Source organism: Suncus etruscus, chromosome 14 (genome assembly GCF_024139225.1).
Source record: "Suncus etruscus isolate mSunEtr1 chromosome 14, mSunEtr1.pri.cur, whole genome shotgun sequence".
Lineage (NCBI taxonomy): Eukaryota > Metazoa > Chordata > Mammalia > Eulipotyphla > Soricidae > Suncus > Suncus etruscus.
Genome location: NC_064861.1, coordinates 84395323 through 84423300, shown reverse-complemented (window position 1 = coordinate 84423300; position 27978 = coordinate 84395323). Strand labels below are relative to the sequence as shown.

At 55.2% G+C, this 27978-nt stretch overlaps 2 protein-coding genes across 2 annotated transcripts in view; both read left to right on the top strand.

Moving 5' to 3' along the window:
• The window catches only part of AKT2 (AKT serine/threonine kinase 2), a 350831-nt gene that overhangs the window by 191295 nt on the left and 131558 nt on the right, over positions 1-27978 (top strand). The window lies entirely within an intron of this gene.
• FCGBP (Fc gamma binding protein) lies at positions 23-27774 on the top strand. Its single transcript, XM_049787137.1, has 19 exons — positions 23-77; positions 4102-4451; positions 5809-6379; positions 8541-9145; positions 10537-11104; positions 11562-12172; positions 13174-13771; positions 13921-14120; positions 15192-15333; positions 16317-16654; positions 17662-18235; positions 19648-20264; positions 21563-22106; positions 22616-23187; positions 23428-24001; positions 25027-25226; positions 26302-26685; positions 27300-27568; positions 27675-27774. The coding sequence occupies exons 1-19, from the start codon at positions 23-25 to the stop codon at positions 27682-27684; spliced, it is 7782 nt and encodes a 2593-aa protein (XP_049643094.1). The 3' UTR covers positions 27685-27774.

Sequence of the window (27978 nt, the reverse complement as noted above, 5' to 3'; positions counted from 1 at the left end):
ACCGCCTTTCTCCTCTGCAGAAATGGGTCCCCTGTGGAGCTGGTGGACGCTGTGGGCCGGAGCTGTCCTCCTGTGGGGTAAGTTAGACCCACACCCTGTTAGCTCTAGCCTGGGGTCTGCCCACCTATGTTGCTCCCATCACAGACCCACCCCAGTGGCCTCCTTGAGGCTGGCTGAGAGCACATCGAGGACTCCGAGGTCCTGCAGAGAAGTCTGGTGGAAATCTCCTTTCTATGTCCCTCTGTTCTGCATGGATACAAGTGCGATTCTAAGTTGAAGTTGGCCAGGAAGGACCCTCCACTTTCTTAGTTTTCTGCAAACCTACTCAGGTTTGCACTCAGGGTCATTGATGGAAGGGCCTAGCACTCTATTCTCTAGGTTTCTATAAAAGATTCAAGGTTTGGAAGCCGGAGAGATAACACAGCGGTAGGGCATTTGCCTTGCACATAGCTGATTCAGCACGAACAGTGGTTCGAATCCCGGCATCCCACATGGTGTCCCCCCACCCCCCTCTCACCATGCCAGCCAGGAGTGGTTTCTGAGCTCAGAGCCAGAAGTGTCCCCTGAGCACCATCAGGTGTGACCCAAAAACCAAAAACAATAAAAAAAAAAATTGAGATTCAGGGAGGCAAGAGAAGCCGGAGAGCCCAAACCCTCAAGTCATCAGGCAACACTATTTCAGACCACTTTGAAATGTCATTGTCTCCAGTGTCCAGACTCCACAGGACACTGAGATGTCCCTCAAGACTCCCCTTATTTGACAGATCCCCCATTATAACCCCCACATTTTCTCCAGACTCCTTCCACTCTCCCTCCTCTTCCTAGTGGGGTATGGAAAAATCTTCCCACTGGTCTATTCTCAGAGATGAAGTAGCTCCACTTCCACTGTGGCCTTCCCACACCCCCAGGTTTTCCTACAGATAAAAATTCAAGAGCAGGGACCCAAGCCCTGCCAACGGGGGGGTCTTGATGTGCTTAAAGCAGATTCTGGCTAGAGTCTCTCATGGAAGTTCATTAGTCAAGTTCTCTGGGAACAGGGTGAGCTCTAGCATTAAAAACAAAAATTAGCCTGCCTGTAAGCCATCCTCATAACTGACCCAAACACCCAGCTTTGGATGGAGTGAGAATGCTTCAGTTGGCATGTTGCCCGCCCCCACTCCCCACTTGTCTGGGCAGCCTGACATTGTGAGCACTGCTTTTCAGATCCCTGCACAGGGCCTGGCCTGTGTGAGCTCCCAAGTTCGATCCCCAGCACTGATTAAAAAAAAAGTGTGGGTAATTATGAGAAATGAAAGTCAAAGAACTGGGTGCTGATTAATGAGGAGAAAGAGAAGAGAGGCAGAAAAAACATGTTAGAAAACAGATGCTTTGGGGGCCAGCATGGTGGCGCTAGAGGTAAGGTGCCTGCCTTGCCAGCGCTAGCCTAGGACGGACAGTGGTTCGATTCCCCCCCCCCCCCCCCCCCGTGTCCCATATGGTCCCCCAAGCCAGGAGCGACTTCTGAGCGTATAGCCAGGAGTAACCCCTGAGTGTTACCGGGTGTGGCCCAAAAACTAAAAAAAGATAATAATAATAAAAATAAAAAAGAAAACAGATGCTTTGTGGGGGGCATCCCAAGCTGTGCTTGCAAGGGCAGGCCTCATTCCTGGCCAGGCAAATAGTTGAGTCCTTTAGCCCAGTCATAAAGAACATTAGAGCAACCCTGAGCTATCTCCCCGGTCCCCCCGAAAATATTTTTCCATATCATCTATTCACAGTCAAAGGTCACTTCTCAGGGGTGGTGGTGGTGCAGGGAACTTGAATAAGATGAGCCAATGACTGTCCTCCCTCCCTCAACCTCCACAGCAGGCTTGACCCAGGAGGCTGCTGTGAACCCCAAGAATGCGGGGGGACAGGAATTCCTGGCGGCCTTCCTGCAGAACTACGAACTCGACTACAGCCAGGCCAGCCTCCACCTCTTCCTTACCAGTATGTCCGACCAGCCTGCCGCCGTAACTATCCTCAGCCAGGTTGACGGCACCTCACAGAAGGTCACCGTGGGCCCCGGCCAGTCGGTCATGGTCAACATCAGCACGAAGGCCGAGATGACGGGCAGCACGACCTTCCGGAGCGCGGTGGTGGTGCGTGCGGACCGTGCTATCTCCGTGCAGGCCGTCAACGTGAAGCCCAAGACGGCCGAACTGACGCTGCTGCGACCTGTCAGCGCCCTGGGCACCGAGTACTTCGTGCTCACGCCGCCCAGCGTGTCGGCCAAGTACGTGAAGGAGTTCGCGGTGGTGGCAGGTGCCTCGGGGGCCGAGGTCCGCGTCCAGCTGAAGGGGGCTGTCACCTTCCAGGACACGTTCTACCCAAAAGGCCAGGTCCTGAACGTCATGCTGCAGCCCTATGAGGTGGCCCAAGTCCAGAGCGATGTGGACCTCTCAGGGTCCAAGGTCACGGCCAGCAGCCCCGTGGCTGTCTTCTCGGGCCACAGCTGCACCCAGAAGCACACGAGCTGCAACCACGTCGTGGAACAGCTGCTGCCCACGTCGGCCTGGGGCACCCGCTACGTGGTGGCCACCCTGGCCTCTCAGACCCGATTCGACCTGGCCTACGTCCTGGCCAGCCAGCCCACCCAGCTGACCTTCAACCACGGGGGCACGACAGGCTCCCGCGGGCTGAAGGAGGGTGACGTGGTCCAGTTTGAGATCCAGCCCACCCAGCCCCTCTACCTGACAGCCGACGTGGGCATCCAAGTGCTGGTGTTCGGCACAGGAGCCAAGAGGGACTCCGTGACCTACGACCCCTATCTGGCCCTGGTGCCCGACGTGGCTTCCTACTGCACTTCCTACGTGGTGAAGAGCATGCCAGGCGCGAACGGGGTGGCGCTGGTTGTGGCCCCTCAAACAGCCGTGAACCAGCTGACTGTGGATGGACATGCCCTGGGGGCCAAACTCAACTGGAGCCCCGTCCCAGGCAGCGAGTTCTCCTATGCCGAAGTGGACCTGGGCACGGAGAACAAGATCCACCAGGCCCAGGCCGCCTCCGCCTTCGGACTGCTCACCTTCGGGCTGGAACAGGCCGTGGGCTTCGGGACTTCTGGTGCCTGTAGCTCCAGTGAGTGATGAGATGGGACCCCTCCCTGCCCCCTGCTCTTGTTGGCTTCCTGACTAACCCTAAACCCTGACTTCCCAAATCTTCCCCCATCTCCTTCAGACTTTCCCACCCTGCCCTCTGTTCCAGCCCCTCAAATATCCTGAACATGGGGTCCCCGTTCTCAGCAGCACCAGCCCAAAAGCCCATCCCCATGTCTGGCATCTTGCTTGTTCTGTGGGTCCTAAGGGAGAGCCAAGGAACCAAGAGGGGTATTTGGGTGTGGGGCCAACTGGGCAGTTTCTTGACTAACAATTTGGAAACTGCGTTTATCTGTTAGGGAGCACACACAGTAGTCCAAATGGGACCAAGTGGTCCAATATCTTGTCTCCTATTTTCTTCCTTTTTTTTTTTTTTTGGTTTTTGGGCCACACCCGGCGGTGCTCAGGGGTCACTCCTGGCTGTCTGCTCAGAAATAGCTCCTGGCAGGCACGGGGGACCATATGGGACACCAGGATTTGAACCAACCACCTTTGATCCTGGATCGGCTGCTTGCAAGGCAAACGCCGCAGTGCTATCCTTCCGGGCCCCTGTCTCCTATTTTCTGTCCTTTCACAAGGACCTGAATGATGGACTGGAGGGGATAGTACTGGGGTGAAAGTGCTTGCTGTGCATAAGACTGACCTTGTTCTATCTCTGGCACTACATAAGACCTCCTGAGTACTGTCAGGTGTGATCCCTGAGCACAGAGCCAAGAGTCAGCTCTGAGCACCTCCAATGTAGTCTCCAAAACCAACCAAATAAACAGGAAAAAAAAAGTCATGAGTGGGAAGGCCAGGGAAGGGGGGAAAAGAGGGAATGAAACCTCCACAAATGAGCATTTTTACTTCCTGCTCTTTCTCTTTGCCACCTTCTAGTGATCAAACCTCCCCTTCCTTCCCCCATTAGCAATCCTGGGGCTCCTCACCCAGCCCCTGAGGGTCCCCGTCTGCTGCACCTCCTGACTGTGCTTCCCCTTCTCCTCTGTAGCCCCACTGTCCCCAGAAGTGGCCTCCTGTGATAGTCTCAAATGTCCTGCCGGGCAGCACTGCGAGGTGGTGGAGGGCGAGGCTCGCTGTGTGGCGGACTTGGCGGTCACCTGCCGCATCCAGGGGGACCCCCACTACACCACCTTTGACGGCCGGCGCTATGACATGATGGGTACGTGCACCTACACCATTGCCGAGCTGTGCAGCGAGGAAGGCGACCTGCCGGCCTTCAGTGTGGAGGCCAAGAACGAGCATCGCGGCAGTCGTCGTGTGTCCTACGTAGGCTATGTCACCGTGCGTGCCTATGGCCACTCAGTATCACTGGCACGCGGGGAAGTCGGCTTGGCCCGGGTGAGTGTCCTCCCGTGAGGCATATGGATGCAGGAATGCAGAGTCCTGGTGGGCCTTGGGCATGGGGGCTGGGGAAGAGGGATGCAGGGATCAAAACATCAGTGGCAGAACATGAATTTCCTCTCCTTTTTACTAGTCTCCAAATCTCTTTAAGGATGAACAGAGAGTTAGAAAACAGAAGTTTTTGTCAATGATGATTTGGGTTGGGGAGGGTTGTTTCCAACTCTGGTGTTGGAGTCACCAGGGAGGATCCTAGACCGAAAGTGCTCTGGGGACCATGTGGTACTAGATATAGAACCTCAGCTAGCAGCATGCAAAGTATGGGACTTGAATTCTGTACTATCTCACTGAACCTCACCCCTGAAATCACACTTTTGATTTTGTTTGTTTTGGGGCCACACCTGGTGGTGCTCAGGCTTTACTCCTGGTTTTGTGCTCAGAAATCACTCCTGGCAGGCTTGGGGGGCTGTCAGGGCCAAGCACAGCTTCAATAAGAGAGGTTTAGAAACTGGGTTTGGGGGCCGGGCGGTGGCGCTAAAGGTAAGGTGCCTGCCTTGCCTGCGCTAGCCTTGGACGGACCGCGGTTCGATCCCCCGGTGTCCCATATGGTCCCCCAAGCCAGGAGCAACTTCTGAGCGCATAGCCAGAAGTAATCCCTGAGCGTTACCGGGTGTGGCCCAAAAACCAAAAAAAAAAAAAAAAAAGAAACTGGGTTTAATTGAGTAAGAGGCAAAGCAGCAAGGCCAGAGGCCTTACAGCCAACCCATAGGCTGAGATAGGGACCAGGGCAAGGGGTCAGCCAGGGAGAGGACCAGATAAAAGGGAACAGTAGGATAAGTGGCAAAGGCAACAGAAGCAAAGAGTTCAGCAGTTTCTCCAGCAGTTCAACAACAACCATCCAGCAGCAGCAGTCTGGCAGAAGCAGAAAACCGTCTAGACTGCAGACTGGGGTTTATATAGTCCTTGGTTAGCTGACCCCAAATGGAAGTTTCTAGGAGCCCCTTCTGATTTCTTTAACTCTTAAATGGACAGGACCCCCTTATGGCTGACCAGGGATCATAAGAGTCTGTGATCCCTTAGAGGGGACCATATGGGGTGTGGGGATGAAACCTGGGTTGGCTTCATGAAAGATAAACACCCTACTTGTGGTGCTATCACTCCAGTCCTTTTACTTTTTGTAAGAGGCCCTAGGCTGAGCTCTGAGGACTTGACAGGAGGCTGCATTAGACCCCTGGGGAATGGCTGGAATAGGGCCCTGGCTTAGAGGGAGGAGGGGACAGAGGATCATGAGAGCAGGGGGCACCACTGAAGTGAAACCCACAGAATGTGAACCCTGCTCCCCCATATTCCTCTGCAGATCGACAGCCAGCGCTCACGCCTGCCAGTCTCTCTGGAGAATGGCCGCATGTACGTGTACCAGAGCAGACGCCGGGCCATAGTGGAGCTGGACTTTGGGTTAGTTGTCACCTATGACTGGGACTGCCAGATGACTGTGACCCTGCCAGCCAACTTCCGGGATAAGGTGTGCGGCCTGTGTGGCAACTACAATGGCGACCCCCAGGACGACTTCCTCACGCCTGACTGGGAGCAGGCGAGCAGCGCTGCCGAGCTGGCCAGTAGCTGGCGGCTGGATGACGGAGACTACCTATGTACCGACGGTTGTGAGAGCGACTGTCCCTCCTGTACCCCTGGCCAGGCTCAGCACTATGAGGGTGACCGGCTCTGTGGCCTGCTGACCCAGAAGAAAGGCCCCTTTGCTGCCTGCCATGCCACCCTGGACCCTGAGCCCTTCCTCAGGGAATGTGTCTATGACCTATGTGTGACAGAAGGCGACCGACCCAGCCTGTGCCGCAGCCTCAGTGCCTATGCCCAGGCCTGCCTGGAGCGTGGTATCTCCATTGGGAACTGGAGGCAGCCAGCTAACTGCCGTGAGTGACACCCCAAGGCAGGGTCTGGGAGCACTTTGTAGGGTCTTGGGTAGGGAGGTCTAGCACTTAACAGTTCAACTGAACCATGCCAGGGACCTGGAGATGACAGAAAGGCCAGGCTCTGCTGCCATCTGGCTTATGGCTGGAGTCCCCAGTGACCATACAGAGCTGGGGATGTCATAGCTGAGAGGTCAGGGCTAGGATGGGGAAAGTTCCAGGTGGTTCGGGGAGACCAGAGAAGCTTTCTAATTTGGACTGAAGTGCCTGGAGACAGGAGCTCCAAGGAGTGAAGGCTCCAGAGAGATGGGTTCTGGGCTAAGCAACATGCTTGAGCAAGTGTCTAGAGCAAAGTTCAGCAAAGTTCTAGGGCTCTGGGGCAGAGAGGGGACAACCAGGCCCAGATCTAGGGCTCGAGACAGAGATTCTGAGAGGGAATAAGCCTTGGGGATATCTGGGCCATTTGGGGTTTGTCTTGGTCCTGGTTATTCCCTTTGCTGTTCCCAGGACACCCTCTGAATCCTAGATCCCTCACAGTCGGTTTGGGTTTTGGGTTTTGGTTTGGGGGCCATATATGGTGGTATTCAGGGGTTACTCCTGGCTCTTCACTTAGGAATTACCTTGGAGGGACTCAGGACAATATGTGATGCTAGGGATTGAACCTAAGTCAGTCACCTGCAAGACAAGCACCCTCCCCACTGTATTATAGCTTTGGCCTCATGGTTTGCATCAAAGTAACAACTTTGATTTGATGCATCATCAGGATTCAATTCCTCCAAGACACTAAGCAAAGCCCTTTGCTCTTCGCTGTCCGTGGTGCTGAAACCCAACAGTCAGCCTGGTAAATTCAGAAGGCAGGGCGAGAAAGCAGAACTGACCCTGAAATAAAGCTGATGGGATCAGAGTGGGTGGGTTGCCAAGAGGAACATCTCAAGGGGTGGTCTGAGCAGGTGACCTGGGTGCAGAAGGCGGACCAAAGTATTGGAGTTGGTAAACTAATTCTTCTTTATGGTCACCCTGGGGTCTTCCTAGTGAAAAAAAAACAAAGTATAGTTGGTCAAGGGATCATTTTGCTCATGACCACACAGCTTGTAAAGTGGGAGCAGAGATGTGACAACAGGTCGTCTGGATCCTAGGAGCTGGACGACCCCATATGGCACTGGCCTTCAAAAAGAAGTGGCCAGTGCAGAGGCAGAGTGATAGGACAGTGGGAGGGCACATGGCTGACCTGGTTCGATACCCAATATCCCTTCCTTGAGCACTGCCAGATGTAATTCCTGAGTGCAGAGTCAGTAGTCACTGAGCATCGCCAGATATGTCCCCCCAAAAGAGAAGTGTTCAGTGCAAGGGTCCTGAGGCAGCAGTGTGAACCCCCTCCAAGGAGCCAGAGGGAGGAGAGGAGGCCAGGGCTGCAGGAGGGAAGACAGAGTAATGTTCACGGAGCAAGGAGATGATGAGTGAGTCTGGCCTTAAGACTCAGTGACAAGAAGCCACAAGAGGGCTCTGAGCAAGAGATAAAACTCTGACTCCAGATCCCTCATATCTGTGTGTGAACCACAGACAGAGGGCCCAGAGATAGTTACAGTGGGTAGGGCACTTGCCTTACAGGTGACCAACTCAGGTTCAATCCCTAGCACCCTATGTAGACCCCAAGCACTGTCAGGAGCGATGCCTTTGGCACAGAGCCAAAAGCAAGCCCCTAAGCCTGAGTAAGTCCCTGGGTGTGGCCCCTCAAAACAGCAAAAAACATTAAATGTGGACATTACAAACTTCGATAAGAAGTGGCCAGTGCAGGGGCTGGAACTATAGCACAGTGGGAAGGGTGTTTGCCTTACATGAGTTCTATTTCTGGCGTTCCATATGGTTCCCCAAGCCTGCCAAGAGTGATTTCTGAGCACAGAGCCAGGAGTAACCCTGAGTGCTGCTGGGTGTGGCCAAAAACAAAACAAAATAATACAAACTTCACAGATTTTAGTTGATAATTTAGCTGAGAATTTTACTGAATAAGTCGAGGAGCTGAGTTGGGGGACTGGGCTAAGATGGGAAGTGCCTTCACTTAGATGAGGACCTCTGAAGATTGGAAAGGGAAATCCTGGGAATGACTTTGCTCCCCTGACCCCTTAAGAACCCAGACTCAAGCACCCTCCGTCTCTGTGTCCCACAGCTCTATACTGCCCAGCCAACAGCCACTATCAGCAATGTGGTCCGGCCTGTCCCGCCTCCTGCAACCCCTCGGCCACACCCTCCAACTGTTCTTCGCTACCGTGCGTTGAGGGCTGCGTGTGCAAGCCTGGCTTTGTGGCCAGCGGTGACGCCTGTGTGCCGACCTCGTCCTGCGGCTGTGTCTTTGAGGGCCACCTGTTGGCCCCCGGCGAGAAGGTGTGGGCAGACGATAGGTGCCGTCGCCTTTGCGTCTGTGATGGCACCACCCACAAGATGCGCTGCAGTGACACTCAGGGCTGCCCAGCTGGTGAGCTCTGCCTGGTCCAGAACGGCCTCCTGGGTTGCTACCCTGACAGCTTTGGGAGCTGCCAAGCATCCGGTGACCCACACTACTTGACCTTCGATGGCCGCCGCTTGGACTTTATGGGCAACTGCACGTACCTGCTGACGGGTTCATGTGGCCAGGCCACGGGGCTGACCGCTTTCCGTGTGCTGGTGGAAAACGAACATCGTGGAAGCCAGACCGTGAGCTACACGCGTGCTGTGCGGGTGGAGACCCTGGGCGTGACTGTGGAGGTGCGCCGGGAGGACCCCGGACGAGTGCTGGTGAGTGATGATGCCCTGGGTCTGGGTAGGGGCAGACAGGAAATCGCCCTGTAGTGAGTAACAGCTTTGGCGGGCCAGAGAAATAGTACAGGGTACAGTGGTAAAGTTGCTTGCTTGCCTTACTTGCTGCCGGTCCTTGTTCCCTCCTGTCCCCCAAATGGTCTCCCTGAGTTCTGCGAAGAGTTATTCTGAGCACTGCTGGATGTGGTTCTCTAAAAAAAAAACCCAAAATGAAAATCAATCAGGTTCAGGGAACAGAGCTCAAAGGCTGGAGCAAAGACTCAATTTCAATCCCTGTCACTGTGTGTGTGTGTGAATCACCCGCCACTTCCAAGTACGATGATGATCCTGGTAACATCCAAGGCCTCACTGAACATTGAACCAAATGTCCAATTGGGAAGTATGACCCCCACTCCCAGATCACTGAACCCTTGGTGTGGGTGAAGCCTGTTTGCCTAGTGGTTAGAATCACTCAGGAGTGGGGGTAGGGGTGCCGACTTCCCAGAGGGCTGAACTTCCTTTCCCTATCTGTGAGCTGCACCTGCCAGGTGTCCTTAGAGAACAGAAGGGAGATGAGATGAGATGAGATGAGATGAGATGAGATGAGATGAGATGAGATGATGAGATGAGATGAGATGAGATGAGATGAGGGGGAGATCCTACTGCTAGTAGAGGGGGAAAGTTAGATTTGAAGCTGAGACCTAAGGACAATGGGGCAGCTGTGGACAAACCATGGGGTGAGGATGCCATTAGGGGGTGGGTAGAGGCAGAGGAGGTGCCAAGGCAAGGCTGGCTGAGGAGATTGAGGAATCACACAGACACACAGTCCTAGAGAATTAAATGGGTGGGACATAGGGTACAGTTCATCGGGGCCTCCTATGGGTTTGAATCAAAAGGGACAATGGAGCAGGAGAGGTCTGGGCTGAAAAGCAGTGGGGGATGTTCTGGAGAAAGGGGGCACAGGAAGGGCAAAGACCACCTGCACCCTGGATTAAACTGAACAAGCAGTGATGGGGATGAGGGTGAGGGCTCAGGGCAGAGAGAGCCCTGGCAAAAGTGGCTCTTCCAAGGAAAGAGCTAGATACAGTCCCTCCCACTCCGCAGGATGGAGGGAAGTGGCTGGGAGGAAAGAGGCCAAAGATGCTCCTGGCCAAATAAAAGAGCTCTGAGGCGGATCTTGGTAGACAAAAACAAACAAATAATAATACCTCTGTGCCAGTCACAGAACGGCTCTGGCTGAAGACAGAGACACCTGGATTGATTTCAGCCGACAGGATGCAGAGGGTGAGGGAGTCAGGTAGAGGAAACAGTGTGTGTAAAGAACCTGAGGCAGGACGAAGTTCAGGGGTACAAGCAGATACCCTGACCCTTTTTCTGGCTACTCTCCACAGGTTGATGGTGTCCTTCGACACCTGCCCTTCCAGGCGGCCAGCGGCCAGGTGAATATTTACCGCCAGGGCGCCGACGCTGTGGTGCGCACAGACTTTGGTTTGACCGTCACCTATGACTGGAATGCCCGGGTGATTGCCAAGGTCCCAAGCAGCTATGCTGGGGCCCTGTGCGGGCTGTGTGGAAACTTTGACGGAGATGCAAGTAACGATCTGGCCCTGCGAGGCGGTGGCCAGGCCACCAGTGCCCTGGACTTTGGAAACAGCTGGCAGGAAGAAACCAAGCCAGGCTGCGGGGCGACCGAGCCGGGTCACTGTGACAATCTGGATGCCCTGGTGACGGAGCAGCTGCAGGGCAAAAAGGAGTGTGGGATCCTGGCAGACCCCGAAGGGCCCTTCCGGGAATGCCACTCAGTCCTGGACCCCCAGGGTGCTGTGCGTGACTGTGTCTATGACCAATGCATGACGCCAGGACAGTCTGGGTCTGTGTGTGAGGCTCTGGCTGCTTATGCAGCTGCCTGCCAGGCCGCCGGGGTCACGGTGCACCCCTGGAGGAATGAGGAATTTTGCCGTAAGTATCTGGAGGGGTCCCTGGAGGTTCTGGCTTTGCCTCTGATTCCTGGACCTATAAATATCATGAAATTTAATTTTTTTTCATAGTCATAGAAAGAAGCAACTATGGTAAAACCCATTAATCAGATAAGGAAACTGAGGCTTATAAAGGTTCGGAGGAAAAGGGCTAGAATGAGAGCACCGCAGGGAGGCCCATTTGCCTTGTTTGCAGCTGACCTGGGTTCAGTCTCCAGAATCCCATATGGTTCCAGAACACTGCCAGGAGTGATTTTGAGCACAGAGCTAGGAGTAACCTCTGAGAGCTGCCAGGTGTGTCCACCCCCCAAAACTGGGGAGAAACAGAAAACCAGAAAGCAAGGCCCTGGCCGTGCAGGGATCTTAGCTCAGGAGTTTCTTGCTGAGGGTCTTCCTGAGGGTCTTGCTGAGTTTCTTCCTGAGGGTCTGTCTCCCCGCAGCGATGAAGTGCCCGCCCCACAGCCACTACGAGCAGTGCTCCACCGGCTGCCCGCTGACCTGCGGAGACCTGCCAGTGCCCGGGGGCTGCGGCCAGGACTGCTACGAGGCCTGCGAGTGCGACGAAGGCTACGTGCTGAGCGGAGACCTCTGCGTGCCCCGCAACGAGTGTGGCTGCGTGTACCAGGGCGCCTACTACCCACCGGGCCATACCTTCTACCCGGGCAGCGACTGCGCCTCCTTGTGCCGCTGCCAGCAGGACGGCGTGGTGTCCTGCCAAGAGGCCGGCTGTGGCCCGCATGAGGCCTGCCGGCCGACCAACGGCACCCTGGGCTGCGTGTCGGTGGGCTCGGTCACCTGCCAGGCGTCGGGAGACCCCCACTACACCACCTTCGACGGCCGCCGCTTCGACTTCATGGGCGCCTGCCTGTACGTGCTGGCCCGCACGTGCAGGACCCGGCCCGGCCTGCCCCACGTCCCCAGCATGCCTGAGTTCACCGTCCTGCAGGAGAACGTGCACTGGAACGGGAACCGAGTGAGCGTGACCAAGGCCATCACCGTGGTGGTGGGGAACTACACCCTGCGGCTGCAGCAGAAGCTGTGGAAGGTCACGGTGAGCACAGGGGTGGTGAGGGACGTGGCCTTTGGGGCAAAGGCCGTGGCCCCTAATGGACTGGCTCTGGGATGAGGGCATGGCTTCCAGATGTGGCCTCTGGGGAGGGCCAGGGTCTCTGGAGCGTGGAGGAGGTCTTGGAGCCAGGGTTGCACCACTGGGGTTCTGGAGTGCGGAGCATAGTTCTAGGGTTCTGAGAAGATGTAGGGGGGTATCAGGAGTGAAGGGTGGGGTCCTTGGAGCAGAGGGCGGGCCTCAGGCCTCTGGGCTAGGTTTCTGTGCAAGGAGCATGGTCTCTGTTGCAAGGGTGTGGCCTCAGGGTGAGGGGCATGGCCTCAAGGTGATTGGGGAGGTATTTGAGAGGGTGGGAACAGCACTTGGGCAGCCACGCTGCCAAGGAGCCCTGGTATCACTCAGAGCCCAGAGAGGGCACCATAGAGCCAGGAAGGGAACCTTGGACCTGCACTCTATGGTCCCAGGTCTCCTACTCTCTTCTCCTTCCCTGCACTAGTCTGCTCAGCACTCCCAGGGGCAACGGAGGGGCTTGACACCACACAGTCCTCAAGCACTGTAGGCAGTGACTCTCTCCCATAGCTTTGCCTCAGGTATGCCCCCTGCCAAGGAAAGGAAACAAAAGGTGGCATTCAGAGGTGCTAGGTGGGCATATCAATTAGAGACCATCATTCAAACACTATAAAACCTTGCTACTGGGACCGGAGTGATAGGATGGTTACCTTGCAGATGCCTAATCCAGTTCAATACCCAGCACCCTCTATGGTTCCTAAGCCTCCCTGGGACTGTTCCCAGAGCACAAAGCCAGGAGCAATCACTGTGTAGCCCGCAAACAAACAAAACTGAACAGAACCAAGAAAGACCTTGTAATTTTGCCACCTCATCTATATAGAAACTAAGGCTCTGTGTAGTGAGGGTCCCCCAGATGTTCAGGGGCCAGGCCAGGTTCCTCCCAGTGCACCCTCTGAATCATGTTACCTCCCATCCAGGTGAACGGAGTGGACATGAAACTGCCAGTGGTACTGGCCAATGGCCAAATTCGCGCCTCCCAACATGGCTCAGATGTGGTGATCGAGACCTACTTTGGCCTGCGCGTGGCCTATGACCTCATGTACTACGTGCGGGTCACAGTCCCAGGCAGCTACTATCAGCAGCTTTGCGGTTTGTGTGGAGACTATAATGGTGACCCCAAGGACGACTTCCAGATGCCCGACGGCTCACAGGCTGGCAACCCCAATGACTTTGGCAACTCCTGGGAGGAGAAGGTGCCTGGCTCTCCATGCGTGCCACCACCACCTCCGACCTGCAAACCTGATGGGGACTGTGGGGAGGACTCGGTGTGCACCCCCCAGCAGGAGCAGCAGTTCCAGCAAAACGACTTCTGCGGCTTCCTCACCAAGCCCAATGGGCCACTGGCTGCCTGCCACTCACTCATCAACCCCCAGGGGCCCTTCCAGGATTGCGTATTTGACATGTGCGTTGGAAATGGGAACCAAAGCATCCTCTGCTCCACCATCCACGCCTATGTGAGTGCCTGCCAGGCCGCTGGGGGCCGCGTGGAACCCTGGAGGACTGAAACATTCTGCCGTGAGTGAGGGCCAGAGAAGGGATTGAGGGGGTGCTCACAGCCCAAGAACGGGGGAGGTAGAGAAACAGTTCAAGCAGGGCAGGCAGATCCCCGGGTCCTGCAGCACGCCTATGGCTCTGGAACTCACACTCACACACCCTCTTTGCAGCCATGCCGTGTCCCCCTAACAGCCACTATGAGGTCTGCGCAGACACCTGTTCTCTGGGGTGCTCTGCACTCAGTGCTCCTCAACAGTGTCCCGAGGGCTGTGCCGAGGGCTGCCAGTGTGACTCCGGCTTCCTCAACAGTGGCCAAGCCTGTGTGCCCATTCAGGAATGTGGCTGTTTCCACAATGGAATCTACTATGAGGTAAGGGGGCACGGACCTAGGGTGGTATTGGGGGGTTTGATTTGATAACTAAAACCTAAAGACAACATAGGGGCAACAGTGGACAAGGCAGGGACCAGGACGTCGGTGGGATGTGGTGGGCAGAGAGAGAGACAGCAGTTGCCAAGGGCCTAAGGCCTTGGGGGCAATGAGGCAGGCGACCCCACACACAATAGTGACAGAGGCCAAAATGCAGATGGCAGCCTCTCTGTGCCAGCCACACACATACTGAGTTCTGATAATTTTCACCCTTGAATATCCTGGACTTGAACTTACTGCCTTAGTGAGTCACATAGAAGCTGATTTTTTTTTTTTAATCTCTTTTTGGTTTTTGAGCCACACCTGGCCTAGTGCAGAATTCAGGGGCTACTCCTGCGTCTGCACTCAGGAATCACTCCTGGTGGGCTCGGAACCCTATGGGATGCTCCTCATATGGGATGAACCTGGGTCTGTCACGTGGCCAGGGTATTTTTTGTGTGTGTGTGCTCAAATCCTATAGCCCCGGTCCCACAAATGTAAACTGTGATGAAAATCTCAAACACACAGAAGCCAAGAGCACAGTGTGCCCGGAGCCAGCCCTTTGTTTTAGAAATAATCACCACTTTCTCAAAACCCTTCCCTCTCCCCAACTGGATGATTTTCAAGAAAATCCCTTTCATTTCCTCTTTATTTCCCAAAGTTTTACCCTTGCTCTTATTCTATCATAGATGGGTGGGAACATAATTGGAGGCTTTCCGAGAGGGACTCAGAGCACGGAGAGCCCATTTGCACAGGGCTTTGACTGGCACTAGCAGAGAAGGCTGCCCAGAGCATGCATGCTCAGCCCCCGGAAGCCTCTCTCAACTAGGGCCGTGTACCTAGTGGATATTTTGGAACAGAGGAAAGAGCAAGTGGCAGAATGAATTGGACCCCAAGGCCTTGCTCTGCCTTCCTTCCCAGACAGGGAGTTACCCTGCAGAGTCCTCTTAGTCCTCTGAGGTACTCCAGGGCTTCTCTGCCCTGGAGGCGAGAGCCAGCCCAGGCCCTGACAGTGATGCTCTCTGTGCCCCACAGCCGAATACGACCGTGCTCCTGGACAAATGCCAGCAACAGTGTGTGTGCCACGCCGGCAAAGGCATGGTGTGTAAGGATCACAGCTGCCGCCCGCATGAGCTGTGCGAACCCTCGGGAGGGGTCCTGAGCTGTGTCAGCAAAGGTGCGGTGGTCTGAGTCTGGCAGAGGCGGGGCCTGCTAGAGGCTGGGGCGGGGCCTACGAGGATCTGGGCGGAGTCTTGGTGGGTCTGGCCTGTAAATAGGGTGAGGCCTTGGTCAAGGTAGACAGAACCTTAGCGGGACAGGATCTTATGCGGGGTTTGATTGTGGGGGGCCCTCGTGCAACTGAACAAGGTGGTGGAAGTGGTATTCCCAGGGCCAAAGGAAGTTTCCTTTTTTTTTTTTTTTTTTTTGGGAAGTTTCCATTTTTGAAGGCAGAGACCCAGGGCCAGGCCAGGTACCCCAGTCTGAGTGCAGGGATAGGCAGAGCTTTCAGTCTGAAGGGCCAGAAGATAAATGGGTACAGAAACTTGCAAGCCTGGGAGATAGCTTCAAATGCTGGAGCTCGGGCTCTGCAGGAGATCCAGTTAGCTCCCCAGCACTACATAATTCACCCACACACACACACACACCCTCAGCACAGACCCGGGCGAACCCTCTGTGCACTGCTAGGTGTGGCCCAGAAATTTAATAGAATAATAAAATTATAGGCTTGGGGCTGGAGTGATAATACAGGGGTCAAGGCATTTGCTTTGCAGACAAGCTAAACCCAGTTTGAATTCCTAGTGCACCACTATAAAATAAATAAATACAAAAATAAATAAACAAAAACCATGCAATTGAAGATGAGCTATAAAGGAGGGAGAGAGAGAGAGAGAGAGAGAGAGAGAGAGAGAGAGAGAGAGAGAGAGATCAGCTGAGTGCAGACAGAGCTCCCCATATTCCAGTGGCAGAGAACCTGGGTCTGGATCACCAGAAACTGAGGTTGAGACTTGGGCCACAAGATACAGGACCGGGTACTCAGGACTCAGGCCTGGGATCTAGTCTCACCTCTAGGGGCTTCAGAGTCAGCCTTTCTGGCACAGGGTGTGGGATTCAGCTGCCTTCCACTAGGCAGCCCCTCACAAGCTCTTCCGTCTATCTCAGATCCATGCCACGGTGTCACGTGTGGCCCCCAGGAGAAGTGCGTGGAGAAAGATGGCCAGGGTGTGTGTGTGCCCAACTACCATGCCGTGTGTAGTCTGTGGGGAGACCCCCACTACCAATCCTTCGATGGCCGGAACTTCAACTTCCAGGGCACCTGTGACTACGTGCTTGCCACCACTGAATGCCCAGCAGGAAATGCTTCAGGCCTGACCCCCTTCACAGTTACCACCAAGAATGAGAACCGTGGAAACCCCTCCGTGTCCTATGTGAGGCAGGTCACTGTGAGCACCCTCGGCGTTAACATCTCCATCCACAAAAATGAGATCGGCAAAGTCCGGGTAGGTCTGGCTGGAGGGACTGCTCAGCCTTCCACTGGTCCCCTAACCCCAATCCTGAACAGGCAGGAGAGGTTGTGCCAGATACAGTGGTTGTGCTAAACACAGGCTTGCTCTTCATCGCATCCTCATCCTCAGTCAAAGTGTCAGCAAAAGGATTCAGTGAGGTTGTACAGCTGGTAGACCACTTCCCTTGCATGTACTTGCCAACCTGGGTTTGGTCCCTGGTACCACATATGAATCTCTGAACCTGCCTGAGTGATTTCTGAGTCCAGAGGCAAGAGTAATTTCTGAGCACTGCCAGTGTGACCAAAAAAAAAACAGCAGTAGCAGCAAAATGATGAGGACAGTAAGGGCATCTCACACACACACACACACACACACACACACACACACACACACACACACACACACACACGGATTCAAGCAACTTTTTTCAGGACCGAATCAGAGTGCTTGATCCCTCACCAATTTAGAAAGTTGAACCCAGGCTTCCCTCATAAGCTGAGAGATGCTAGGACATCAGGTTTTCTCATCTCAGAAGTGGGATTAAAAAAAAAATGGGAAGAAAGCAGGGAGCTGTGTCCTGCAAGGACACTTAGCAGAGGGTCTCCCTGGAGCCAAATTCAGAGAGAAAGGGAATGAGAAAGACACAGAAAGGACAGAGTAAACCCTGATCACTGCTGCCGGATGTGGCTCAAAAAGCAAAAACAAACATCAAGCCAACCCAGAAAGATATCTGAAAGAGACAACAGAGAAGGGTAAGGAGGTACAGCCAGAGATGTGGGTCCCCTACTCCAAAATCCAAGCTGAGCTTCCATTCTCAGAGTCTGGAGTTGAGTAGCCATGTGAGCTGTTTGTAGAATGACTGTCTGACCATCTGTAATTGGGCAGCTCTTGGAAGCAACTTGCCCTGGCCTTAATAGGGTTAAGAGGAGACGAGCAGGCAGAGCTGGGGACTCACGTTAACCCCGAATGACCTGTCTGCCTTCTCTCCCCGCTTCCTCCAGGTGAACCAAGTGCTCACAGCACTGCCAGTCTTCGCTGCTGGTGGGCGCATTTCCATCACCCAAGGTGCCTCCAAGGCTGTGCTGGCCACCGACTTCGGGCTGCAGGTCACTTACGACTGGAACTGGCGGGTGGAGGTGACGCTGCCTAGCAGCTACCATGGCGCTGTGTGCGGGCTCTGCGGGAACATGGACAAAAACGTCAGCAATGACCAGGCCTTCCCCAACGGCACCCTGGCTCCCTCCATCCCAGCATGGGGTGGCAGCTGGAGAGTGCCCGGCTGGGACCCGCTGTGCTGGGACGAATGCAAGGGCTCCTGCCCATCATGCTCCGGGGATCAGCTGGAGCATTTTGGCGGTCCCGGCTTCTGCGGGCCCCTGGCATCTGGCTCCGGTGGTCCCTTCGCTGCCTGCCATGCCCACGTGCCTCCAGAGAGCTACTTCAAGGGCTGCGTCCTGGACGTGTGTCTGGGTGGGGGCGCTCACAACATCCTCTGCCAGGCTCTGGCTGCCTATGCTGCTGCCTGCCAGGCTGCCGGAGTAGTCATCGAGGACTGGAGGGCACAGCTTGGCTGTGGTGAGTGTTGGGGGAACACGGGTGGGTGATGGGGGTCCTTTTGGGACTTTTTTCTCCTTGGTTTGGCTGTTTTTGTTTTGTTTATTTTGTCTTTTGGGACACACCCAGCAGTGCTCAGGAGTTATTTCTTGGTTCTGTGCTCAGAAAAACTCCTGCTGGGTTTGGGGCACCAATTGTTTGCCGGAGTTCAAACCCAGGTCAGCCACATGCAAGGGAAGCACTCTACCCACTGTGTTATCTCTTGGCCTGGTTTGGCTATTTTGACCTCTTGAAATTCCTTGAAGCTGAACACTGTCTCTCCCTTCCATTCTCTCCTTCCCCCTTCTCTTCCTCCTTTTCCTACCTCCCTCTCACAGTCCTTATCTCTTTGTCTCTCCCATGCTCCACTCCCTCCCCTTCTTGCTTCCACTTTCTGTTTCTCTCTCTTTGGGGCAGTAGGAATTGGGGCACACCTGGTGGTGATCAGGGCTCACTCCAAGCTCTATGTTAAGGAGAGATCCCTAATGGAGTTCAGGGGTTCCATATGTGGCTTAGGAATTGAACTTGAATAAGTTGCCTGCAAGGCAAGATCCTAACCCCTGTACTATCTCTCTAGCTGTCCTCTCTCTGCTTTCCTATTTCCTTCCTTCCACACCCCATCTTTTTTTTGTATCCCTCCTTTTACTTTATTTTACATTATTTGGTTTTGGGGCCAAAAACGCCTGGCTGTGCTCAGCAGTTACTTTGTCTCTGCATTCGAAAATCACTCCTGGCAGGCTCTGGGGACCATATAGATGCCAGGGATAAAACTCTGTCAGCCATGTGTAAGACAAGTACCCTCCTTGCTATGCTCAACCCATGTTCCTCTTTTTGTTTTTGTTTTTTTTTTTTGTTTGTTTGTTTGTTCTTGGGTCACACCCGGCGGTGCTCAGGGGTTACTCCTGGCTGTCTGCTCAGAAATAGCTCCAGGCAGGCATGGGGGACCATATGGAACACTGGGATTCGAACCAACCACCTTTGGTCCTGGATCAGCTGCTTGCAAGGCAAACGCTCCTGTGCTATCTCTCCGGGCCCCCATGTCCCTCTTTTTAATTATCATTATTATTATTCTATTTTATAGAGTTTTGTTTGTTTGAGGTAACACCCAGTGGTGCTCAGGGTTAACTGGCTCTGAACTCAGGGCTCACTCCTGGTGGGGTTTGCGGGACCATATTGCTTGCCGGAGATGAAACTTGGGCTGTCTAGATACAAAGCAAGTACAGTCTCTGCTGTACTATGGCTCTTCCATGTCTTTCTCTGCCACCATTACTATGCCAGTGTCTCCCTCGGTCTTTCCACGTCTGACCCTCACCAACCCCTTGATCTCTGGCTGTTTCTACCCCTATCATCAGCACCCATCTCCTAACCCCATTCTTTTTCTCTCCTGCTCCCAGAGATGAAATGCCCCCCGAACAGCCACTACGAGCTCTGCGGCCAGCCCTGTCCAGCCAGCTGTCCCTCTCCTCACCCACCCCAGAGTCCCGCCCTGTGCGAAGGCCCTTGCTCTGAGGGCTGCCAGTGCGACGAGGGCTTTGTGCTGAGCGCCGGCCACTGCGTGTCCCTGGACGGCGGCTGCGGCTGCTGGGCCAACGGCACCTACCATGAGGCTGGCAGCGAATTCTGGGCCGATGCCACCTGCTCCCAGCGCTGCCGCTGCAGCCCTGGCGGTGGCTCTGTGGTCTGCTCACCTGCCAACTGCGGGCTGGGTGAGGAGTGCGCCCTGCTTCCCTCGGGCCAGCTGGGCTGCCGTCCTGTGAGCACGGCTCAGTGTGAAGCTTGGGGCGACCCCCACTACATTACGCTGGATGGGCACCGCTATGACTTCCAAGGCGCCTGTGAGTACCTGCTGAGCGGTGCCTGCCATGAGCTGCCCGCTGGGGTGGAGAACTTCACCGTGACTGTGGCCAACGAGCACCGCGGCAGCCAGGCCGTGAGCTACACTCGCAGCACCAGCCTGTACATCTATGGCCATAACTTCACCCTCAGTGCCCGCTGGCCCCGACAGCTGCAGGTGAGGGCTTCTGTGGGGGGTGCCGAGGGCCCACCACTCACCCCCCCTCCAGTGGCACTACCTCTCACAGGCTCGGGGTGGACTCTGAGCTGGGAGTGTTTGGGGAGGGACATCTCCAAGCCCTTGTTTATTCCTCTGTGAAATGGACCTCAGTGGGTTGAGGAGATCTAAAGACTCAGTGCAGGATCTGAACGCAGGAGGATGAGGTCAAGCTGCAGCCCCGCATGGTTCCCTGAGCACAGAGCCAGGAGGGACCTCAAAACCCTAAGTGTAAATAGTTGAGGGCTGGAGCAACAGCACAATGAGGAGGGTGCTTGCCTTGTATTGACTAATCTGGGATCAAGTCCCGGCACCCTGATTGGTCCCCCAATCCCTGCCAGGATGATCTCTGACTGCAGCGCTAGGAGTAAGACCTGAGCACCACCAGATTTGCCTCTCCCCCTTCCCCAATAATAAAATAAATAGCTGAGGATTACAAAGCTAGCATAAAGGAGAGATAGTATAGTGAGTAGGGCGTTTGCCTTGCAAGTGGCTGACCCAGGATTGATCCCCATCATCCCATATGTTCCCTGAGCTTGCCAGGAAAGATTTCTGAGTGCAGAACCAGGAGGAATGCCTGAGTGCTGCTGGGTGTGGCCCAAAGACAAAAAAATTTTTTTTGAGAAATATCGGGGGCCAGAAAGTGTACAAAATTTAAGGTATTTGTCTTGCGTGCTGCCAACTTCTAGTTCAAGCCCGAATAACACATACAGTTCCTCCCAAGTGCCACTAGGAGCTAGATGTGTCCTTAAAAACCCAATACATAAAAAACACAGCTAGCTTTAAGAACTGCACTGCTGAGACTGGAGCAATAGTACAGCAGGTAAGCCACTTGCCTTGCATGTGGCCAACCTAGGTTCAATTCAGAGCATGCACAAGATTTCCTGTGCCCTCAATTTTTGAGGGGGGCGGTGCTCAAGGGTTACTCCTGACTCTGCACTCAGTAATTACTCTTGGCAGGTTCAGGGGACCCTATGAGGTAACAGGGATCAAACCTGGATCAGCCATGTATAAGAAAAACGTCCTAACCTAAGAAAGAAAAAGAAAAACGTCCTAACAAATATTTTTAAGTACCTGCCTTAGAGGGCAAAGTGAGAGCTAGCGACATCTTTCCTATAATAATATTATTATTATAATAATTATTATTTCTATTATTCATCACCCCTATTACTATGGTTCCAAGCTTCCTTCAGTGCTCAGAGGTGCACCGGGGGAGGCGTAGTCGCGGGGACTCGAACCCGTGTCGTGCCCGCCCACAGGTGGACGGCGTGCTCGTGGAGCTGCCCTTCCAGCTGGACTCGCGCCTGCGCGCACACCTGAGCGGCAACGACGTGGTGGTGACGGCGGCCAACGGGCTCTCCGTGACCTACGACGGCAACAGCATCGTGCGCCTGCGCGTGCCGGCGGCCTACCAGGGCGCCCTCTGCGGCCTGTGCGGGAACTACAACCGGGACCCCAAGGACGACCCGCAGGCGGTGGGCAAGGACCCGGGCCAGTGGCAGGTGGGCGGCGGCCCGGGCTGCAACGAGTGTATGCCGGAGCCGTGCCCGCCGCAGTGCACGCCCGAGGAGCAGGCGCAGTTCGGCGGCCCCGACGCCTGCGGTGTGATCTCGGCGCCCGATGGCCCCCTGGCCCCCTGCCACCACCTCATTCCGCCCAAGCAATACTTCGAGGCCTGCTTGCTGGATGCCTGTCAGGCACAGGGCCACCCCGGGGGTCTCTGTCCCGCTGTGGCCGCCTACGTGGCAGCCTGCCAGGCCGCCGGAGCCCAGATTGGAGAGTGGAGACGCCCTGACTTCTGTCGTGAGTACTGATCATTGCATGGCATGCCTTTTGCTTCAGCCACCTCTGTTGCTGTGTGGCGAGAGGCCCTCCATTCATTCAGATTGCTCAGATTGGGGCTGGGAGACAGTACCTGGTAAGGCACTTACTTTACTTGCCTTGCTTGCATGTGGCGGCTTTGGCCAACGCCCCTAATTCAATCCCTAGCACAGCCTCTGGGCCCCTGAACCCCACTAGGAGTGAAGCCCGAGCTCAGCAGTTTAAGGACTGGAGGGATAGCACAGTGGTAGGACATTTGACTTGCATGCAGCCGACTCAGGATGGGCGGTGGTTCGAATTCCAGCATCCCATATGGTCCCCATGTCTTCCAGGAGTGATTTCTGAGTGCAGAGCCAGGAGAACCCCTTAGTGCTGCCAGATGTGACCCACCCCCCCAAAGGCTAAACACACCAGAAAAGGGGGGGAAGGGCACCTCTCTGCCTTGTGTCTGTCTGACTTGATCTCCCTTTTGTGTCACCCCCAAACCCCAGCCCACCAATGCCCAGCCAACAGCCACTACCAGCTCTGTGGAGACTCCTGTCCTGTTAGCTGCCCGAGCCTCTCTGCCCCCGAGGGCTGCGAGCCGACTTGCCGTGAAGGCTGCGTGTGCGATGCCGGCTTTGTGCTCAGTGGACACACCTGTGTGCCGGTGGGCCAGTGCGGCTGCCTTCATGATGGCCGCTACTACCCGCTGGGCGAGACCTTCTATCCTGGGCCCGAGTGTGGTCGGCGCTGTGAGTGTGGGCCAGGCGGCCAAGTGCAGTGCCAGGAGGGCACCATGTGCAGACCGTATGAGGAATGCCGGGTGCAGGATGGTGTCCAGGCCTGTTACCCTACCGGCTGCGGCCGCTGCGTGGCCAGCGGAGGCGTCCACTATGTTACCCTGGATGGCCGCGTGTATGACCTGCATGGCTCCTGTTCCTATGTTCTGGCTCGGGTCTGCCAACCCCAGCCTGGGGATGAAGACTTCTCCATCGTGCTGGAGAAGGACGCAGCTGGAGAAGCCCAGCGCCTACTGGTGACAGTGGCTGGTCAGGCCGTGGGTCTGGCTCGTGGGCCACAGGTAAGTGGCTGGGAAGGCTTGTGGGGAGGTTCTGCCCTCACTAGGGGCATTAGAGGGAAGTTTGAGCACCTGGGGGAACCTGATGTGTCCTGGGTATTTGAAGGGGACATAGGCCTCTTCTGTTCTGTCTGGGAAGTATAGGAGACCTACAGGAGACCCACAACCCTGCCTCTGGGATTTAACAGGACCCAGTTCTACCCTGGGTTTCTCTGGGGTCTCTGATCTGCTTCCTCTCTGCAGGTGACTTTGGATGGCGAGGTGGTGGCCCTGCCCATGGACGTGGGCTCCGTGCGCGTGACGGCCGAGGGCCGCAACATGATCCTGCAGACAACCAAGGGATTGCGGCTGCTTTTTGATGGTGACGCTCATGTCCTCATCTCCATCCCCAGCCCTTTCCGAGGCCGCGTATGTGGCCTCTGTGGCAACTTCAATGGCAACTGGAGCGATGACCTGTCACTGCCCAGTGGCAAGCCGGCCTCCAGCGTGGAGGCCTTCGGAGCAGCCTGGCGCACGCCTGGCTCAGTGCAGGGATGCAGCGAGGGCTGCGGGCCACAGGGCTGTCCTGTGTGTATGGCGGAGCAGACGGCCCCCTATGAAAGCCTGCAGGCCTGTGGGCGGCTCCAGGATCCCAATGGCCCCTTCAAGGCCTGCCATGCCGTGGTGAATCCCACTGAGTACTTCCGCCAGTGCGTGTACGACATGTGTGCCCACAAGGGCAACCTCGCCTTCCTGTGCCGCAGCCTCACCACCTACACCGCTGCCTGCCAGGCGGCTGGAGTGGAAGTGAAGCCCTGGAGGACAGACAGCTTCTGCCGTGAGTGATGGGATCCTCTCTCCTGCCCTGCTCCTGACTCTGTGCCTCCATTGGGGGGGACCCTTGGATTCCTCTTCCAGAGGTCCGTGCTCCTGAGACCTACCCTTCGGGGTCCCTTTTTATCAGGGATCTGGGAGAGCAGAGCAGGCAGGCAGTAACACACATAAGAGCCAGAACCCCCTCAAGGATGGGATCCCAGGATGGGACCCCATGCTATAACCCTTAGGATGGGACCCCCAGGATTGGACCCCAAGATTGGACCCCCAGGACAGGACTCTGAATCTAGGAATCCCTAGAACAGGACTAGGCCCTACTAAAAAGCCTCCAAACAGATCTAGAACCCACACAGCTCCCATACTCCCAAGCCTTTCTGTGTTGTTGTTGTTTTCTTTTTTTTGGGGTCACACCCGGCAGTGCTCAGGGGTTACTCCTGGCTGTCTGCTCAGAAATAGCTCCTGGCAGGCACGGGGGACCATATGGGACACTGGGATTTGAACCAACCACCTTTGGTCCTGGAACGGCTGCTTGCAAGGCAAACGCCGCTGCGCTATCTCTCCGTAAATCTTTTTGTGTTTTTCTATCCTCAGCCTGGCAGTTCTGTTCCTTTTGAGTCCTCACCCCCCCCCCCCCGCCAAGCCATTCTATGTCCTGAGCCACCATCCATCCAGACATCATACCTGTCCTGGTTGTGGACAGCCCGGTCCCCAGAGGGTGGGCGTCTCCACCTGCCGTGCTCCCCCCTGACATCAGCATGATCCTGAAAATTCTATTTTCCGTTTTTGTCATCTCTCTTGTCAGCCCCGCCACCTACCACCTGTCACCACTCCAGTACCCAGCACCTTCCTACATTCTACACTCCATGCTCATGGCCCCTCCACTTTTCCCCCATCCTGGCCATGGCCCTCCTTCTGTTCTTCCCTCATCCCTATGTACCCAGACACCTGGGCCCCCCCTCTCTCTAATGCAGTCTTGATCACTCTGGGCTGGGTATCCTGGGTCCTGATCCCTGTCTTCTCTTCATGCAGCCCTGAAGTGCCCAGCCAACAGCCACTACTCCATCTGCACCCGCTCATGCCAGGGCTCCTGCGCTGGTCTCTCCGGCCTTGAGGGCTGCACAGGCCGCTGCTTTGAGGGCTGCCAGTGTGACAACGGCTTCCTGCTCTCCCAGGGCACTTGTGTTCCTGCCCAGGACTGTGGCTGCTCCGTGGATGGCCGATACTTGCCAGTGAGCATGGGCTGGTGAAGGGAGGGTGGAGGAGCCTCGGTGGGAAAGGGGACAGCCACTGACCCCAGCTATGTGACTTGGTGTGACTCTGTGACTTGGTGACAGCCCTTTACTCATTGCCAGGGATTAAATACAGAAAGAGCTGGAGGGGGGCAGAGACATAGTAACACAGGGCACTTGCCTTGCATGTAGCCAATTCTGGTTCAATCCCCGGCACCACAGATGGTCTCCAAAGCACCACCAAGAGTGACCCCCCCTAATAAAAAGAGAACAGAGACTGGGAGACTTTTCAAAGAACTACCATGCAATGCGTTCAAAAAGACAGGACAGGGACAGAGGAATAGCACAGCAGTTCCCAGTTATGTGTGCCAGGACTCTTGGTGACCTCAAGCTTTCATATCAACCTGGACCCGTTCTCTTGAGCTGGGTAGCCAGAGTTTCCCAAGCACCCATGCTCCCAAAAACATAGTGACTTCAAGCAGTTCCTTGTCTCACTCACAGCTGTGTTGCTTCAAGGGCTGGGCTGAGCTGGGTGGTTTGTCGGTGCCAGGGCTCACTCAATCCTTGGCTGATTGTCCATTGCTCAGAGGCTGGCATGAAAGTGGCACCCACTGAGGTAGCTGGGCAATGTCACTAGCCTGTGCTTGATCTCAGGTGGCTGTGCTCAGGCTGGGGATCATGGGGTGAGTGCGAAGAAGAGAAGCTGAAAGGTCTCAAGGTCTAGAATTGAACTTGGCCCAGCATGTACTACTGTGCTGAAATAAAGATTACCTCTGAGGATAGTCAGTTAATAGTAAAGACAGGAAATAGACCAGTTGAACTTGCAGGTGTGAGATCTAAGTTTAACCCCAGACACTGCAAATAATAATAATAATATTATTAATAATATAATATTACATATGTAGTAGTATTAGTCGTCATGATCGTTGTCATTGTTGCCATCATATAGTAGTAACAATCATCACAATAAATGAAGGCCAAGCAAGAGAGACTGGGAAGCATTTCTACCCACCACAACTGGCTGGACAATTGGGTTTGCAGCTCTGTGAGTGACGAAGCCTCTTTCTGCCCACAGGCAAACACCTCCCTGCTGAGCCCAGACTGCACCAAGCGCTGCTCCTGCTCTGCCAATGGCGTTCTGACCTGCCAGCCTGTCGGCTGCCCTGAGGGCCGCACCTGCGAAGTCCAGGCCGGGTCCCGGGACTGCTGGGTCCCCCACGGACTCTGTTCCCTGGCCCTGGGTGGCAAACTCACTGCCTTTGATGGCTCCCGAAATGCCATCACCTCCCCAGATGTTTATGAGGTGTCCTCCCGCTGCCCAGGGCTCAGGGGCCTCATCCCCTGGTACCGAGTGCTGGCCGACGTGCGCAACTGCCGTGACAAGCTGGAGGCTGCCAGCCTGGTTCACGTTTTCTTCCAGGATGGGATGGTGACCATGACCTTGAGCAAGGGCGTGTGGGTAAGTGGGGGGCGTTCAGGGTAGGGGAGCAGGGCGAGCACATCTTTCTTCTGCCCCCTCTCTCCACTTGCTTCTATTTTAACACTTCATCCAGATCTCTGTATAGGACTTCTGGCTTCATCTTTGTCTGAATATTTTCAGCCCCACACACAATTCTGCTGACTTGAGGAGCAAAGAACTAGATGTATAATACAGAGGTTTGGGCACTTGCTTGGCAGAACTCAGCAGCCCGGGTTTGAAACCCCACACCGCTTATCGTCCCCTGAGCACCGCCAGGAATCAGAACTGGGCATAGAGCCAGGAACAGCCCCTGAGCACCACTGGATGTGCCCTCCCTCAAGCCCTAAAAACTTCTAAACAATAAAGTGAAAGCTGGAGAGAGAAGGCAACAGGGTGGAATAGGACTATCCCATTCAGCCACTCTTTCACAGGCATTGCCATATCCTTGTCACATGTCACTCGGGGTAGGGCACTCAAGGCTAGGCTGACTGTCCAGAATTGAGAGATCCAAGATCTAGTACACCCAAAGCACAGATGTCCTTCCTGACCATTTATACACCCCCCCAGTCTGTGGCTCTTGCCTCCCTCACCCCCGTTCCCTCTTCTCCCCCCAGGTAAATGGCGTCCGGGCAGATCTCCCCGTCAAGGTGCTGACCTCTGTCTCGGTGACCCGCCTTCCTGACGGCTCGGTACTACTGCAGCAGAAGGCGGGTGTCAGAGTCCAGTTCTGGCCCAGTGGGCAGCTGAGCGTGATGGTCGGACGGGACCACGCAGGCATGCTGTGCGGGGCCTGCGGAAACTTTGACGGGAACCAGGCCAACGAGGACAACTCCCAGGGACACACCCCAATGGAGACCTGGAGAGCGCCAGACTTCTCCTCCTGGTGAGGCTCCAGGATGGAGGGTGCCTGGGGTGCTGCAGGGGAGGTTTTTGGGGGTGGGGATCGAGTTGGTCAGAAGAAATGCTGAGTGTCTGTCTGTCTTTTCCAGCCATGCCTGATCAGCCGTTTGCTGGGAAGGACTTCAGGATGTGACCCCCCACCCTTGAAGCCTGATTCCTTAGAATCTTCCCTTTGTCAGTTATTCCTACCTGTCCCTGCCCTGTACTGAGCCCCCTGCAGCTGACTTAGCATTTAATAAAGACTATTAATTGCCCATGTATGCAAGGCTCATGCCTGTTTGTCTGTCCTTGACTTTTGCCCTTCCCAGCGAGTGCTAAGGCCAGGGAAATCTGACACAAATCTGCTTTGGGGGGATATCATGGATGGGTGGAATGTTGGGAAAGGAGTGAGGC

What these genes read in the sequence shown, in the direction of transcription:
- FCGBP (XM_049787137.1), top strand. Translation starts at nt 23, where the DNA reads ATGGGTCCCCTGTGGAGCTGGTGGACGCTGTGGGCCGGAGCTGTCCTC. An exon ending in CGGAGCTGTCCTCCTGTGGG is followed by an intron (nt 78 to 4,101) that starts GTAAGTTAGACC and finishes TCTCCTCTGTAG; the next exon opens with CCCCACTGTCCCCAGAAGTG. An exon ending in GCTGGCCCCGACAGCTGCAG is followed by an intron (nt 20,265 to 21,562) that starts GTGAGGGCTTCT and finishes GCCCGCCCACAG; the next exon opens with GTGGACGGCGTGCTCGTGGA.